Source organism: Cricetulus griseus, chromosome 6, assembly GCF_003668045.3.
Source record: "Cricetulus griseus strain 17A/GY chromosome 6, alternate assembly CriGri-PICRH-1.0, whole genome shotgun sequence".
Classification (NCBI taxonomy): Eukaryota; Metazoa; Chordata; class Mammalia; order Rodentia; family Cricetidae; genus Cricetulus; species Cricetulus griseus.
The window spans coordinates 110055942-110074318 of NC_048599.1; the positions used below are offsets into that span (position 1 = coordinate 110055942).

At 41.1% G+C, this 18377-nt stretch overlaps 1 protein-coding gene across 2 annotated transcripts in view; it reads left to right on the top strand.

The window, feature by feature from the left end:
- The first annotated feature begins 285 nt into the window (after positions 1 to 285).
- Grb14 (growth factor receptor bound protein 14) overlaps positions 286 to 18377 on the top strand; it is a 107729-nt gene continuing 89637 nt past the window's right edge. For both annotated transcript variants that reach the window (XM_027420307.2, XM_027420308.2), the window contains exons 1-2: positions 286 to 640; positions 1864 to 1996. In XM_027420307.2, coding sequence (XP_027276108.1) covers positions 456 to 640; positions 1864 to 1996 — 318 coding nt within the window. In that variant the 5' untranslated portion in view covers positions 286 to 455. The remainder of the gene's footprint in view (positions 641 to 1863; positions 1997 to 18377) is intronic.

The following is an 18377-nucleotide window of genomic DNA, read 5'->3' on the forward strand; positions in this document are numbered from 1 at the left end:
TGCAGACTAGCTATCAGACCTCCTAGCCCAGAGTGGCACTGGGCCTGTGGGACTCCCGGATTGAGCCTGTGCTCGGTTGCCCACCTGGGAAGGCGGCGACGGGGCCTGAAGAGCCAGAGGCCGCGGTCCCCGCGCAGCTGGGAAGTGACACCAGCGCCCCCGAGTGCTCGGGCCACGCGCAGGGCCCGCCAGGCTGGCGCGCCGTCCTCCCCGCCCCCCGCACCGCTCCTCCCGGTCCCCACCCTCCACGTTCCCACCCTCCTCCTCCGCCCCCGCCCCTCCCCCCTCCCCGCCCCACCGTGTCCCAGCCGCCCCGGCCGGCCGTGAGCGCAGGCGGCCCTGTCACCGCACCTGCAGGGCGCTCGCTGCCTGCACCCGCGCGGCACTGCTCGCACCCAGCCCTTCCCTGCTGTCGCCGCGCGGTGGATAACTCCCTAGACCCCTGGCCGACGACCATGACCACGTCCCTGCAAGGTGGGCAGAGCTCCGCGGGCCGGGCTGCCGCCCAGGACTCGCCACTGGCCGTGCAGGTGTGCCGCGTTGCCCAGGGCAGGGGCGACGCCCAAGACCCGGCACGGGTCCCTGGACTGCACCCGCTGTCGCCCTCCTCTGATGCGACCCGCTGCGGTGCCACAGACAGGTAGGCAGCTGGGGCGGGGGGGGGGGCATCGTCCGGGTTCGCAGCCTTCTGGGGTGAGGAGGTGGCCCCAGGGTGAGTGTGTGCCCAAAGCCCGACCAAGTTTTGAAAGTGTCTGAAGAAAATTCCCATGGAGCCAGCCCCCCCCCCCCGACCAGGCGGGGTCAGCAGGGTCTCAGGATCTCTAGGTGCCCTGTTATAAATAACATCACGGGTTGGTGGGGAGCCGTCTGTGTCACCCCTGCCCTGCAGTTTGAACCACGAGGCCACACTCCAGACTGACCACACTCAGCTGCTGGGTGGCCCTATTCACACTACACTATAGGCTTAAAAAACCGGAGCGTGAATGCGTTCACCTCCCACGTAGAGTCCTCCAAGGACCCTGGAGAGGCAAAGCAGGGATTGACATTTGAGCAGTCTTTATGTTCCACAGGAAAGAGCAGAGGTTTCCCTTCTCCACAGAAATCAGCACTAAGTGCTTTCGGAGTTGTCATACTTTAGGAAAGAAAACGGCGACAACAGTATAAAAATCTGTGGCCCTTTGCAGTCACACATGTAAATACCACTCTTACTTCTTTGTCAGGATTGCAAAGTGCTTTGACTTCAGTCAAGTTAAAATAACTCACTGGTGGGCTAGCGTACATTCATGTTAACACGTTCTATTGACTTACCTTCCCAGAAGGACGGCCTTGATGTTCAGTATCTATAAGCACTTTAAAAATTAACAGACTGTGTGTGGGCAACATTGTGAATGAAATTTGAAGTGAGATGAACCACATCTATATTTAATAAATCATAACTTCCAGCAGTGATGAGTAAAAATTCCTGGGGATGAGTTCATTGGATGTAACTTACAGATTTTGTCAATTTAATAGGCGCCAGGCAATGGCTCACTCCTCGGGGAAATGTTTGCATAAATCATGATGTAGCCTGTATTGGTGTTCAGGAAAATCCTAAGTGCAGGAAATGGAATGACTATGCCTAGTGAGTTTTTTTTTTTTTTGCGGGGGAGGGGGAGGTGGTGGTGTGGGGTTGCTATAGAATTATTTATGTTAATTGGTGTATTTAATTTTGACCCACAGATAGAACCCTTTTCTGTACACTTGTATAGTGTTAGTGTTGTCACAGAGCAGTGCAAACTAGCCTTGACAAAGCTCTTTCCCTGACAGCAATTATGTTTTATATTCTGTTTTATGTAAATGATGTCCTATGTTCTCTTGGTGTAGGAGAAAAAAGAAAGATCTGGATGTTCTGGAAATGCCATCTATTCCCAACCCCTTTCCTGAGCTCTGCTGTTCCCCTCTCACATCTGTGCTGTCAGCAGGCCTGTTTCCCAGAGCAAATTCAAGGAAGAAACAGGTATGCACTTCTCAGTTGGGAAAATTCTAGTGTCTTTAGAGGTTTCGCTCCATACAGACATAAAAGATTTTTGCAACAAAGCATCAGGAGAGAATTTGTTTGGCTCATGCTGCATTACTCTTGCCTGAAGAAGTCTCTTGAGAGAACCTTCCTTTTGGGGCCTCAGTTTCCCCAGCTGTAGAGTGGGAAGGTTCAAAAGTTCCCTCTTAGAATAAGTGGGAAGTGCACTGTCTTTGTCTGCTACCATCATTCACTGGGTAGAAGGTTATCAGTTTCAAATTTCCATCTTAACTGGAAGGGATGGGGTAGTAGTAGTGGGTGGGAGTGGGGTTGGCTGTTTGTTTGCTTTTCAGTGTCTTGCCTTATACATATTTCATCCAACGATAACCTCATTTACCAAAAAAGAGACTGTAAAGAACCTGGCAAGGATGGTGAGATGGCTCAGTAGGTGAAGGCACTTGCTGCCAAGCCTGAAGACTTGAGTTTGATTCCTGGGACCCGTATGGTAGGAAGAGACAATTGAGTCCCGAAAGGTTTTCTCATATTTCTTGATAGGTTCTCTGGCAAGTATATGTGTGTAAACACACCACACACACACACACACACACACACACACACACACACACACACACACCAGAATTTCAAAGGGATTCTGCACAAGGTATTTGGAGTTCAGGGGTTCAAATTAATTTCCAGTAAAGTTCCATGTTTTGGAAGCTCCAGTCGTAGAAGACATCTTTTTGACTTGGAAGTGAGGATCAGAAAATGGATTTTACTTTCATATTTTCTTTCTTGTTTGAGTCCGACTTACACAAATCAGACTGCAATGTCCAAGCAACCAAGAAATGATGCCTCATGATTATACATTTTGAGAAAGAAAAAGCAACACATCCTAGAATTATTCATCTCTTCTCATGGACTTATTCCAGTTTTGAACCAACAAAATGAAGAACAGCTTGACAAAATCCACCTGTTCTTTTATGGGCGAGGAACAATAAAATTCAACCCTCAGAGAACTGTGGTGAGGTGATGGGAGGAGACAGGGGGCCATGTTCCCTTCTATTCTCTTTCATTTGTCTGTACTAAAAAAAAAAAAAAAAACAAAAAAAAACAAAAAACAACAACAATAACAACAACAACAAAAAAACATCTCTGATAGACCCAGTGATTTAGTTTTTCTTAGGGGAAGGGAGGAAACGCTCTGGGAAGTAGACATGGTTTTATTGCAATGCAGCAGGAATGAACAGGCAGGGAGTGGGTGTGCAGGAGTTTCACAGGTGTGCAAGCACTGTGTGATATGTAGATGTAGGGGCCACAAGTCAATGTCAAGCGTCTTTTTCAAACACTCCACCCCTTGTTTTTACATTTGTTTATTTAGTGTTGTGTGTGTGTTCATTTTCATGTGGAGGTCAGAGGACAGCTTTCATGATTTCGATCTGCTCCCACGATGTGGGTCTTGGCAGCAGGAGCTTTTATCCACTGAATCATCTTGTACCTCCAGCACACACACACACACACACACACACACACACACACACACACACACACACACACACACACACTTATTCTTTTAGTGCAATGTCTCTCACTGAACCTGGAACTCATCACTAAACTGGCTAGCCAGTGAGCTCCAGGGAACTGTCTCCATACAGATTTATGCCATGAAGTCCAACTTTGGGAAATGTATTTTTGGTGGCTGTCCAGTATATACACTTTGCAGGGGATAGGTTTGCAACCTGTTGGGGGTTGGGGCAGACTAAGAGCGTCCATTCTCAAAAGCCTTTTCCTCAGAGTGAGATTTAAAGTCTGTCTGCAAGGCTGCACAGTTCAGTAAACTTTAGCTTTGCTGAAGTAGCTAAGCACATTGAGAGTTTGGATGACAGATTTAAATGTATACTTTGCTGGTTTGTTTCATCTAGAACGAGGAAGATTATGAGTGATGCTGGCATAATATTCAGTTGTAGAAACTTAGTAGACAATCTCTTAAATCATGGAGGGCCACTAATGTCTCACATTATTCTAGACAGTAGACACCTAGGCAGCAGAGATGCCCCTCTAAGGAGTAACTGGCAAAGCAGGGCTGTGGTGTGTGGCTGGGATAGGAGCTGGAGAGAGGAGGAACAGTTGAAAGAGAGGTCTGGCAGGATGTTTTCTTTAATTTATGAATAAACACAGGATGCCTCTGTCTAAAAGAGCTACTCATAGAGCAGGCTGAGTTCAGAATAGAAAGGGAGAATAGGTATTTGTGTGTTCATGCTTGTGGGGTGGTGTGGTTCCTGGTAATTTTCAACTAGACAAAATCTAGGTTTACCTGGGAGATAGGCCTCTGGACATGCCTCAAGGGATTCTCTTGATTTGGTCTAATTTGAGTAGGAAGATTACTTACTGGAAGTGGGATCATTCTCTGAACAGAGATCCCCAACTATATAAGATGGGGAAAATGAGTGAGCTGAGCAAGCATGCATTGATCTCTCCTTCCGATGGATCCAATATGACTAACCACCTCAAGTCTTGCCACCATGACTTCCCTGGCAATGGCAGAGTGTAACCTTGAACTGTGAGCTGAACTAAACCTTTTCTATCTTAAGTTGCTTTTGTCATAGTATTTTATCACAGCAAAGGGAAAGAAGCTAAGATTAGAAGAGAAAGAGGGCCTCAGTCTCAGATCCAGGCAGGAAGTGCCTTCAGACCAGGCAGAGGCAATTCAGAGGAGGACGATGGTTTCTCAAGTTAGGAAGGTGGAAAATAAGGGAAAAGGTGATTTGTTGCTCACTCCAACAGGTTTCGTCTCTGCCCTTGCAGCCTGTGCCCAGCCCGATGGAGAACACTGCACACACACAGGAGGCTGAGCCAACTTATGAGCTAGTGCTGGCTGACTTACCAGGGCCAATCCCTGAGGGGTGTCCCACCTCCCAAAGACATTTTTGTCAGTCTCTGCCTGGGCCCAGGACCAACAACCTCAGGTAGAGAGGATATCCCCACAATTGAAGAAGATCTGTTTTCCCTTTCTTCCTTCTTTACCCTTTTACCTCACCTAGACATTGCATTGAGAATTGACCTTTTATTTTTGCTTCTTTGTACAACCTCAGGTTGTTGGAATGTGGTGCTTTCATTACTCGTGGCTTTCTATATCAGTAATTTCCCTAGGCTCAGCCCCTTTGTCACATACCTACATGCCCCACACCCTTGTTAGAAGATAGTACTTCTGGCCCCAGTATCTGCAGCCTTTGGTTGAGATGATGTGTATGACCTTGTGTGACTACATTACACTTCCCAATATGACTTACGGTTGAAACATAGGAACATGACCCCTTTCTTTGTAGTCTCCTTTGTTAAAATCATTCCAGACATCTTCGAAGAAAATTCTTTTCTCTCCCCAGGAAAAGCAAAGAATTGTTACTTGTTATTTACAAAAGAATATCCATAAAGTTTGAAAGAATCCAGACTAGAAATATTAAATTTCATTTGACCTTTCAAAAACATAATCAAAATCACTTTCCAGGTCACAAGTATGTGTCTAAAAAAAGGTGTCTTGAGATACTTCCATGAGTGTGATTGGTATATTGCATTGGAGCCACAAATAGGATGGGCTATATCTCTTTTGCAAGTACGATGTGCCACAGCATATAGTGCTATGTGATTTCAGTAGTATTTTAACATGAGAGCTAGGATGGAAATTGCTTCTTTATTTTCCATCCTCCCTTTTTAATGTTAATCACGTGAAATCATGAGCCTATTTCTTTGGTTTGACAGTAATAGCTATTTAAAGTATTCCTTCCTTTCACATATGTGGTCTAGGAAAATTACTTACATTAAAAATGATTTTCATCATTAAAGAAATGTATTTTCTAATTTCTGAGAGAATTTTGCTAGGAAATTATCCTTTACTGATGGATGCTAAAGATCCGTTACTTGAAAGTAGGAAAAAGTTAGAGGCTCTGGTCCTCACAGCAGAATCATTTCTTGTATTGTTTTTCAGGCCTTAGGTGGTTTTTGAGCTTGGACACAGTTTGTGTTGGGGTTTTGGTTGGTTGCCTCCCAGGACTGCATGGGATATCTAATGCACAATAAGGTGCCTGGGGCATTTTCAGGATTCATCCCAGTGAAAAAACTGTGTCATTGAATGCTGGAGTTGGGAGCAATGCTTGACATCATCTACTGCCCTAGTTTCACTGATCTGTAAAGTGTATCTAAGTGATAATAGGTGCTTAAAAGTGATGTAACTAGGACTTGGCATTTGGATTTATGAGGACTTGACAGTAGTATTTTTTTTTCTCAGGAAGATTCAATTTCCAATGACAGCAAGGGCCATATAACTAGTATAGGTAACAAACATTTTTAGCTACAGGCACACCTATAATGCAAGATAGCAGCCCAACTAATACTGTTTGCTAATATTCATCTAAGGATGTGGAATTTTTCTCTCCTTTTCTACCTTTTATGAAATGCAACTCTATGATTTTCTCCCTGGCTTTGATCTCTTAAAATTGATATGAAATATCTATCAAAGAATTAGTTAAATCAAATCATATTTGTTAGTATTGCTAGTAATCAACTTTCATATGCAGTTTATGGTCCTTGGTAAATATCCCAGGAGGATATTAGAATATAGTTGGCCATAGTAGTCTGCCTTGTCAATCTAGTACTTAGAAGGATTGTGAGTTCAAGGCCAGGTATGCATAGTGTATCAAATAGAATATAATATCTTTATGTATTTTGTGGTTGATTATACTGTTTCTAGTCTGTTTTTTCTTCCCTCCCTCCCTCCCTTCCTTTCTTCCTCTCTCTCCCCTCTCTTTCTTTTTTGAGGCAGGATCTGATCTCTATGTAGCCCTGGATGACCTGACTCTCAATTTGTAGAAGAGGGTGGCATTGAATTCACAGAGATCCACTTACCCATGAGTCCTGAGTGCTGGGAGTAATGGTGTGTACCGTAACCCTGGATCCCTGTAGCCTTTTAAAATGTATCTCATGAAAAACAAAAATGACTCCCAAATAATTAAGACATTAGTTTTTCATATTCTTTGCTTTGCATTTCCTGAGGAAATTTCCTCTAATGTGTTGATGATGTTCAAAAGATAACTGGATCTCTACCTCCCAATTAAAAGTCCTTTATACCGTTGTGATGCCAATAACTATCCCACTGTGTATGTGTCAAACCTGTATGTGTGGTTCAAAGGAATATGTATACTGTCACATATTAACTTCTCTAATATACATAGAAACAGAGAAGGACACTACCCCAGATGATCTTAGTTCCCAGGCTTGATGATTGTCAAGAGTTTGCTTAGTTTACTTCATCTATGCCTTCAAAAATATGATTTTTGTATTGATAATTTGGAGTAAATCTCAGGCATTCTATCATTGTCAGCCTACCTAGTTTTTATATATGGGCCCTGAAAATTACATTTAAGAACTATAACCCAAATAGTATTATTTCCTAACAAAATAATTCCTTGAACACTCAATCAAGTTTTCCCAGTTGGAAGGACACATGAAACCTTCAGACATTATTGATTATGTTTAAATGTCTGAAAATTAGTCCTTTATAAGTCTGAATCCATTTTCAGATGAAAACAGCATCATAAATTTTGTTTAGGCCCTCCAAGCTATTGTACAAACCTCCATTTAATGTGAAATGAAATGCATACATATAGATATAGATAGATGCAGGAAGAATAATAGAAACAATATTTGTTTTTATTAAAGTGTCAAACAAATCTGTCTCCATAAGAGCTATTTCTTACTTTTGAATGCTGCTACTTGATGAATATCATTGTTATTTTGGAGAATGTAAGACTGTACAGGTCTTTGCATCACTGTTAAAGCAGGCTGTAAGAGCCAAGGTTTCTCAATGGGTCCTCACAAAGCCACCTTCCGTGGAGAAGTGCAGAAAGCGTTGAAGAATAACATCCCTGAGAAGGACAGCAGAAATGGACTCCTTTTGAGCATTCTTTGCTGTGTGGACAAAAATCATCTATTTTTGTTCCTGCCACTTTTAGAGCCTGCCAGTATGATTTTAAAAGGCTGTGGAGAAATCTTTTTAGTTGAGAGAAGGTGGGGATATTGCAAATGGACTTTGGTTGGTATCTTAGCCATGTATTGATTCCTTGGAGGAAACAGAGCCTCACATGGACTGGCCTGGAAAGTTATGTTTTAGTACCAAAGAACAAAAGTTCACTGGTTTCATGAGAGACTGGAATTGCAAAGTAGAAAGTCAGAAAACACCAGGGCAACCAAGCTTTCTCTCTATCCTGCCACAGACACATCACCTGGCCTGAGCTTCTTGCAACTTCACTATGTCAGCTTAGGTTCTGTATTCTTGTTCACCAATGGCTGCCCCTCAGTTCTCTTAGTAGTCATTCAGTATGTGCTGACCGACAAAAGTCTGCATCTGTAGATACTATCCCAGGGTATCCAGCTTTGAAACAGTTCTAGTCAAGGGGACAGAGGGGTCTAGAACTCTGTCTGCTCAGCTAGGGTGTGGGAGGTTCTTCTAGGAAGGAAAAGTTCAGCAGTTGTGGCATAGAGACAGATAAAAAACCTCGGGTGCAAAAAGCGCTGTCTGAGAGTGTGCAATTGTGAGGACACCAAAGCTAGCTCTTAAGAGGCATGTGTGGCAGGTGGTGACCACTAATCAGTTGTCTGACTTTGTGTGTGGTCCTTAGTGTCCAGTTGTTTGCTTTAATTTGTATACTTTACATGAAGCCCATTTTCTAAGTAGTGGTTTCAGTTGATGCCACTCTTCTGAGATGACCAGCTACCAGTGACCATTATCTCAAGCCTCATGAAGCATCTTGGCCTCTGATGATGGGACTGTCAACTCAGGGTCATCTCCACCTGTGTAAGTTACCTTCTCTTACATCAGAAGACAGATATTTCATTACACTCTACAGTTTTCCCTAGCCCATCGCCTACTTCAGAGCATTGTAGTTGGATGATTACCCCCAACATTTGGTTAATTTTGAGGGTGCATTTGCAGTCCATTTTTATTTTTCACATTTTAAAATCTTGGCTTCTGTTTTGATTTTTGCCTCAGGGTATATATTATGTTCTATCAAGGGAGGGAAAATTGGAGTCATTCTCTGTTCAGTTTAAATCTGTATCTTAATATAATAATTCCTCAGACTTTCATGTGTTGCTTTGGAGAAAATGCTAATTTATATAGAGCAGCAATAAATTCTGTTGTATGAATACATACTCTTATATTTAAGTAGAGATTAATAAATTCATAAGGAATTATCTTTATTAAACTTAAAGGGCAGATCAAGGGAGAACCTAAGAAGTCATAAGAGGCGTTGGCCCTGACAAAGGAATAGAAAGAAGGATTCTGAGGTAATTTAGAAGTGAAATGAGAATGAACACAGGAAGAGACTTCCTTGCCTTTTATGCTTTCTTGAAGTCTCATATTGAATAATTTTCAAAGCCCCCTGGAATAAATACAAACAGAAGACTTGAGTTCTTTAATCTGCTTACAAATGTCTCAATTCCATTCGAGGGTTATCCACACACTTTATTCCATCGATGAAATGCTGTGTATGTTGTTTCTGGAAACCCTGTAGTTTGAGAGCATAGTGAACTTACAACATTCTGTGTACCATGCTCAGCACTGTATCTGTGGGATGATGCAAATGAGTGTGTTGCGATTGAAGAATGTTAGAGTGGGGACCAGCAAGCCTATGTTATAATACCATCCTACTGCTACTGACAAATGTAATGTCAGACCACTGCCCATGCTTTCTGGGCCTTGGAGCTCTGCCATTTTGTTTTGGCCCCAGGGCAGCTGAGTCCTATGCCTTTTATGCCGCCCATGACTTGTGTATTGTAGACAGAAGATTCACAGGAGGATGTCTTTCTTTTTCTCACTAGATGCTTCCTCAGTCTCCTCTCTGAGATTCTTCCATGGTCACATAATAAAGAATACATCTGAGGTGAGATGGGGCAAGGACATCAGACTCTCCTCCATGGAAAGAGTGGTAGTAGGAAGGTCTGGTTCAAGTAAACACGGTACAGCAAGTCAAGACATCTATCAAAAAGAGAATCAAGGGGTCATCATATCTGGGAAACAGAGGGGTTTGGTGCTGAACCATGTACTTAAACTGAGAGTTTAGGATATGAGATTAGGTGTGAACATGTGAGGTTGTCAAAGGCCCAATCTGCACTTAGCTCTGATTGGCTTCCTGAGTTTGGATTTTCTTTAGCCTAAGTTCTTCTTCAAATTCCCTCTGTTCCACCATCAAAGCCTCATTTCATTGTTAAAGACAAAATCTAAAGAGACTACTTTCTGTTCTTAATTTCTACTGTCTATACCCTTGAATCAAGCAGACTAGACTCAACACAATTCCCTTTGTCTCTGCCACTCACATCCTATTTTAAGCTACCTGCAGAGACCATAAATGGCCCTGGTTCTACATTAGCTTGTCTTAATTCATTCTTCTATGCATTTGTTACTAGTTACTTTTAAAAAATACAGAGCAGGGTACTACAGAAAGACATGAATCAATACAAGAATTGGCACATGTAAACCAAGGTACTTAAGTAAACTCAGAAAACCTTTATGGAAAAAACAAACAATACAGACCATGTATCTTTCACTGGATGAAAAAGTTTTGATCACTTAAAATCCAAGATAGCATCTCTTCCTTTGGCCTATGGTACTGTACACAGTTGACCCTGTCTATCAGCTTCTCCTCTGCATTCTACAGTGTGCTCATTAAACTGTACGCTGAGTCCTGTCTGTGGTGAACAGGACACAGTTCTTTCTCCTGCCTCAAAGCCCTTGGTGTGACTGCCCTCTGTGCTTGGAGACCCTTCCCTGGCTCTTTATAAGCTGACCCTTCTTATTTAGGTATTGGCCTAAAATCCCGCCATGGTTGTGGTCCCTTTGCATCAGTGTACATGACATAGCCTTCATTCCTTTCCTTTCCTTTTTCTTCTACACTGTCACATTTCTCAGTTTAGTTTCTGGCTGCACTTATGACTCCATGATCTGACTTGTCTTTCTACCTGTTTGTTCTATTTATTGTTTTACTATCCAATGGATTATCCTGGGTTCATTCTTCCTAGGTTCTTTTGCTGAAAATGAATGGATAAATGGATTATTGAGGGTCATACATAATGGAAACCTAATTTTATCAAAGTGTGTCTTGTCATAGTCCAACCATAATCCATTAGCTTCATTAAATTTTAAAAGTAACTGCAGTTCTTTTAGAACAATCTATTTATAAAAAAACAGACTTACATATTAGGACTAATTGGACTTTAGAAATATAATGTTTTACTTTAGCTCTTAGGACTTGTATCATCGGTAAAGAAATAGTGGAGATATTTCTAATTTTACACATTATTCTCATATAAGTGACAAATGCTTAGTAGACTATTCACAAAATCTGCACAGGAACACTTAAATTATCATTTGCCTTTAATTCTCTCAGCCCAAGAGAAAGACACTAGCATATGCTATTTGTTTATCATTTATTTCTGAGACAGGGTCTCACTGGGTAGTTGCGGTTAGCCTAGAATTTGTTTTATTAGATCAGACAGTCCTCAGGCTTTTAGAGGTCTGCTTGCTTTTGCCTCCTGAGTAATTAATTACTAAGTATTAGTATTGCTAGTGACTTATTTAGGCCAGGGTTTATCACATGACACTAGGTAGATCCAGACCCCTTAGATACATGCCAATACCTTGGGGTGGGGTGGAGGAACAAAGAGATCTGAGAGAATCAGTTTCCAGGTCTTCATCTTCTATATAAACCTTACCTCCCTAAGAACTTACCATGCTCATGATAAGCTTCTGGAAGAAAATCCTCTAGGGTAGTGGTTCTCTCGTGACCTACTTGGGGCCACATATCAGATAACAAATTACAGTTATGAAGTGGCAATAAAATAATTTTATGGTTGGGGTCACAACAGCATGAGGAACAGCGTTAGGAAGGTTGAGAACGACTGTTCGAGGGCATCACAAGCCATTTTTATTTTCTTTGTGAGATAGGGTGTCTCTGTGTTGTTCACGACTTCCCTGACCCAATTCTTTCACCTCAGTTTCTGCAGTGCTGGGGTTATAGGCTTCAGTTGTCTTGACCTGTGATTAAACCCATCTGTTGAGGGTGCATCATGGTTAGAGTGGATTCACTTCAGATTATTGAGATATATGAGGGATATGAAGGAACTAATGACACTTTTCATTTCCCATTTGCTCATTTTTAATTTTTCAGCTTCAATTGTTTTGTGTTTAGACTGTTAATGGAAGATAAAGCCTCATGGGAAAGAGTGAAGGGCTCATCTGTAAGAAAAACCAAGTATTTTGATGACCTTTGTCATGGATTTCAATGTATTTTCTACTGCACTAACTACATACTTACAGGATGTATTGACCCTTAAGAGAAAATGTGTCTAAAAATACCTGGTGTGGACTGGCCAGTGGTGGTGCATGCCTTAAATCCCAGCACATGGGAGGCAGAGGCAGGCCGATCTCTGTGATTTTGAGGCCAGCCTGGTCTACAAGAGTGAGTGCCAAGATAGGTTCCAAAGCTACACAGAGAAACCCTGTCTCAAAAAACAAAACAAAACAACAAAACAACAACAAAACCCTGGTGTGACTTAGGCTGGTGCTGGGGTAAGGGTTCCCAAACAAAGGCTTGCTGCTGGAAGCTTTTTGCCTAGCACACTTATAAACAGCTCCTGTAACTGGTTGGTTTTGGTTAACTTGACACAAATTAGTCACTTGGGAGGAGGGAACCTTGTCTGAAGAATTTCCTCCTTCAGATTGGTTTTAGACATGTCTGTGGGGGGCATTTTCTTGATTGTTGATTGATCTGGGAGGGCCCAAGCCACTGTGAGCATTGCCTCCCTTGGGTAGGTGGTCCCTGTGCAGGAAAGAACTGCAAGAATTGCAAACTGAAGAAACCATGCAGAGCAAGCCAGGAAGCAATGTTCGTCTGTGGTTTCTACTTGAGGCTTTTTCCTTGGCTTTCCTGAGTAACTGGCCATAACTTAGAAGCTAAAATAAACTCTTCATTTGCCCCCTTGCTTTTGGTTAGAGCTTTATCTCAGCAATTGAAATCGAACTAGGACAGTACCAGTGGGAATGGGTATTGAAGAGAAGTCGGGCTATAGGGCAGTTGCAACAAAGCACTCAAACCATTCTTTAGACACCCTGGAGCCAGGTGGGGCCTACAGAATTGTTGAGAATTGAGGCATAGCAGCTGCGCTGCTTAGGAAATGCCTGGCTTTGGACACAGTTCCTCCCTTTAGCAGACAGAGTGGGACGGCAGTCAGCCACCAAGTCTCACTGGCTGCTACTAGGAAAATGAGTGATTCGATCTTGAATACAGTAGGTTTGGGTGGTTGCCAGCATGCCATGTAGTTGTGATTGATTCTTCTAAATGAAACTTTTTTTTTTCCCTGCAACTACTAGATTTTTAGGATAAATTGGATAAAGGTCAAAGATGGAATTTATTCTTGATTTCTTTTATATTTGTTTGCATTTCAACATTGTGATTAACTGTATGCTAATGAATTGTATTATGAACTGTTTATTTCAACTCTTCTCACTTCCCATTCCTATTTTGTCACAAAATATTTAAACATGTTCTATTTCCTAAGACAGCCCCATGTTAGTGGTTGGGTTGATTTTGTAGAATATATCATCTGCTTTCATCAAAAACATAAGAAAAACTTATTACAAGATTTAATTGAGACATTCTTAATTTTATGCTTCATTTTTATTTAATTGCACCCGAAGTTGCAACCCAGAGGTAAAATGTGTGCTCACACAGTTCCGAAAGCAGGTCTGTGTAATTCCTAGAATGTCAATAAAATGTGCAGAAATCTAGCACTTCATCTTTATTATTATTACTGTTTTGAGTGAAGGATGAGACAGGTTCTCATTTGTGTGTGTGTGTGGGGGGGTGCTGGGCGAGACCTCATATATAGCCAAGGTTGTTCTTGAACTCATGACTCTATTAACTGTGTTAACTAAGTGCTAGATATACAAGCATCTACCAAATATCTGGCAGTCTTGTGTTATTTTAAATTTTGACTGTTTATAGGTATTTCTATTATTCAGTCTAACCCATAATTTATTTTGTCCTTGTTTTTTAATGTTTTGCTTCAGAATGATATAAATGAACAGTAAAGTTGAATTTTATAAGATAGATTATCTTCTCTCAGTGGGGATTAACTTCCTAGTATATGGTTGGGCACTCTAGTTCTCTCTCCTTTTCTCCTCCTCTTCCTCTTCCCTCTCCTCATCATCTCTCTCTCAACAGGGTTCTACTGTGTGGCCTGGCTAGCTTCAGAGTTCTTGTATTTTTAACTTAACCTGGTAGTTATGATTATAGGCATGCAAAATCCCATGTGGTCAACATTTTCCCCAAATTGAACACCCTAAATCTTAAGTCTTAAGCTTTTGAAGAAAATATTATTAAAACAAAGAGCAAAAAGTATTTCATGAAAGTAAAAAGCTGGAAAAATCATGCAAGAACCTTATGAATGCATTGGTTTGGCCAAGTTGTGATAAAATTATCCATTTACTTCCAAAATTTTCTATTAGTTTGAAAAAATGGATTTATGTAAAAGAGTACAGGTCACTTACTGGTAAAGCAGTGTTAATGAACTATTTAGAAACTAGAAAATGAATGAATCTGATTAGATGACATATCTTTTTAAATATAGTCAGTATAAACTTAGGAGGCCCTGACTAGATTCCAGTTAACTGATTGATAGACTAAGATGGACTTAAAGAATTTCTTTATTGTCTTTAATGACTTCAGCACTCTCTTTCTTCCTCTCTCCCACTCATATCTTATTACTGTAACAAAATACCCTGATAATCAATGTCAGAAGGAAAATGGTGTTGGATCACAGTTAGGAAGGTTCTTTTAGCATCTGTGGAGTCACACGTGGTGGTACAGAGTACATGGTGGGGCAGAGATTTTCACCTCCTGGCGACGCTGAAGTTGCACAGAAAAGTGAAGGGCCCATGTCCCAGGCTATATTTTAAAGCACTGCACTTGGTCCCCACTCCTCCCATACTTTTCAATGATGCTATGTGTTGAGGACTAAGCTTTTCATTCCCAGGCCTTTGGGAGACTTTCACAATCCAAACTGGTGTGTTTACCCAGCTTAATCTTTCTCCCTAGTACTTGCTATCACCCAGTACTTCTTGTTCACACATATATGTTTACTCATTGCCTTTACTCACTAGAACAGAAGTTCTGTAAAGACAGAACTGTGGTATTTATATTTATATTAATACAACATTTATTAAAATTTATATATTTAAAGAAACAGTATTTATAATATAATAAATAAATATTTATTAATATTAACAGTACAAGAAAACATTGATAATATGCTAATCAAAATGCTTATTAATATTTATTTAATGTTAATATATGTTGTATTAATATTTTACCATTTACTTTACTTTCAATTATGTATGTGTGTATGTTGGATCCCCTGGAATTGGAATTACATGTGATTGTGAACTACCCTTTGGTGGAGCTAGAAACAGTCCTTTTATAAAGGCATACACCCCTTGTATGTAAGTTTCCTATACTCACTTTCTAGGGCCTTAAATAGAATTTTTTTGCTTAATAATGAAAAAATAATGAATTCGTGAACAAACAGAGAAGAAGCAGGCATGTGTCACTTCCTTGGGGTGGATGAGAGTCCACCTGAGACCATACTGGTAATTTAATATAAATGATACTCAATTTATAAAATAGACTTAGAAATGTTAAAGTCTACTTCTTTGTTGGTGAGAGTTATGTTATTGTAAGAGGCTGGAAGAGATCTCGGGCAGGATGAACATTTGAGTATTGTTTTAGCACTATGAGCATGTTCTAAATTTGGATTCCCCCCCTTGCTCAGAGCAAGGCCTGTTCTTTGTCTCTTGGTCTCCTTGTCAGCATTTTCACCCTTGGCAGCACACGTGTGCCAATTAAAAAGCACGTCTACTTTACGGAGCTGAGTCTGGTATGTTTTTCAGCCAACCCACATTCACAGTGGAAGATTACTTTCATTCTTAGGAAGGCTGACACGGTCATGAGAGGTCCTGTATTCAGATGAAAGGGCCACTTTGGCATTATTTAACTGTGTTTTGGCAAGACTCTGGCCAGTGTCTGGTTTCTCTTTAGAGCCATTTTGCATTATATTACAGTACTCTGCCTGTGCTATGCCAAGGAAATTAAGATCAGCTGGAACATTCTGTTGGTCATTGGCTTGGACTCTTAGGGCACTGGGAACTTGATGACCTCATTTAGGCTGAACCTGCCTTTGTCCCTAAAGCATAAGAGCTCCTTTACAAAACCACACCTGCACCTTAGGAAAGATATAGGAGAGGTTCAGAGAAAAATGACTTAATGGTGGAAGATCTTTGGGTCTACATCAAGTATGGAGTATATAATACATGTTGGCAACTTAATTGAGAAAGATGAAGAGGAAAGTCCCTTCAACATGAACTTAGTCAAGTCCAGTGATCCTGGAGACTTACTTTGTTTCGCTGTAAGTGTGTGTGCATTTATATGTGAAGGTCAGAGGTCAATTCTGGGTGTCTTCATCAATCCCTCCTATTTTACTATGTTTGTGATAGGATCTCTTACTGAACTGAGAGCTCTCTGATTTAATCAGTTTAGGTGCTCACCATGTCCCAGGGATCCTTTTTTCTCCAGTGGTTGGCTTTGAGGTGTGTGCTGCTGCTGCTGGCCATAGCTTTTCATGTGGGTTCTGGGGAGTCAAGCTCAGGTCTTAACCTTTCTCGTCAGGCACTTTACTGTCAGAACTGTCTCCTCTGCTCTTAAAGATTTGGTTTAAAGAAAACTAAAAGAGAATAATGTTTATGGTATAGGCAGCTGTTTATGGCTCTTATTTTCTGTCAGTCTGAAAAGATTTCCAGGGCAAGGCATACTTTTGAGTGAATGTCCACCATACAGTGGGACCCCTAATGGCTATGTGTACACACAGTATGTGAGAGGCTTGTGGTAGGATCATCAGATGATGTTGGTGAACATGATGATGATGATGATGAATTTTGAAGACAAGGAATTACAATATAGCTCCGCCTGGCCTGAATTTACAGAGATCTGCCTGCCCTGTTCTCCTAAGTACTGGAATCAAAGGCATGCACTTGCCATACCCAGTCTGAATTATGAAATTGATTTTAATTGAAAATATGAAGAAGGGATTTTTATTTGGGGAAGTGTTTGTGAAAAGGACAGTTCATGTGGATTTTCAAGCACAAATTAAATAGCTCCATAATATTGCTTTCTCTGAGACACTAAGGGCTGTGCATCTAATTTCTTCTCCAAGTTGGGTGGATCTGGTGGAGACATTTGCAAATTTCTAGTGTTTCCCATTCTGTGAGAAGGACTTTGCAACCACTATCTCTTTCCTTTCATTTCTTCCATGGCCGAAGTTCTTCCTCCAGATTTTTATTTTATTTTATTAGCATCTGTGTTGTTAGCATTGGTGTGACTCTGTTTTGTAAACATTTGAAGAGTAGCTTTTCTTCGTGTTGATAGTAAATGGTTCTCAGTAATGTGTCTGATCTATTTCCCAGAGACCAGTTTTTCTGCCCTTATTTTGATGGCTCTAGAGTTTGCTCCACCTTTCCTTCTTTGATGGCTTGGATTATCAGCATATTTCTGGACTGTTACAGATGCACCATTGTACCTGAACACACTCTGTAAATATTTGTTGTTGAATGAGCACAAGTTTCAAAATGTATATTTAAGTAATTCTGATTCATGTCATGGTTTCACATGGTATTATGACCACCGGCCCCAGATACCCAGATAACACTTGTTTTAGGGTGTGTGTGTGTGTGTGTGTGTGTGTGTGTGTGTGTGTGTGTGTGTGTGTTTCATGTGTGTGTACATGTATGCATGTCTGAATTGGTAGGAAGACAGCCTCAGATGTCGTTCTTCTGAAGTTCCATGGATATCAACCTTGTTTCTTAAGACAGTGCTTCTCACTGGGATCTGGGGTTCTTTGATTCAGGTAGGCATGCTGGCATATTAATCTCCATTCCATGACCCCATGCAAGCATCTTACTCTTTGTATGTGTGTGTGTGTGTGTGTGTGTGTGTGTGTGTGTGTGTGTGTGTGTACTCCTGGGATCAAAATGCTGGTTTTCATGCATGCTAGCAAATATTGTACTAGGTTAGCTTCCCATCCTCTCTTCCTGTTATGTTTCCCATTGAGTAAGTTTATTGTTTTTAAGAAATATGAAAAATTCTTTTTGTTGCTGTTTCAAGAAACATCAGCAACCTTTGCCATTATTTTGTACTGCATAGAATTTTGAATGATATTTTCAGAGACCAGAAGATAAAGTGCATCATCTTAAGATCAGAGTGTATTCCTATTGAATGCGTAGCTG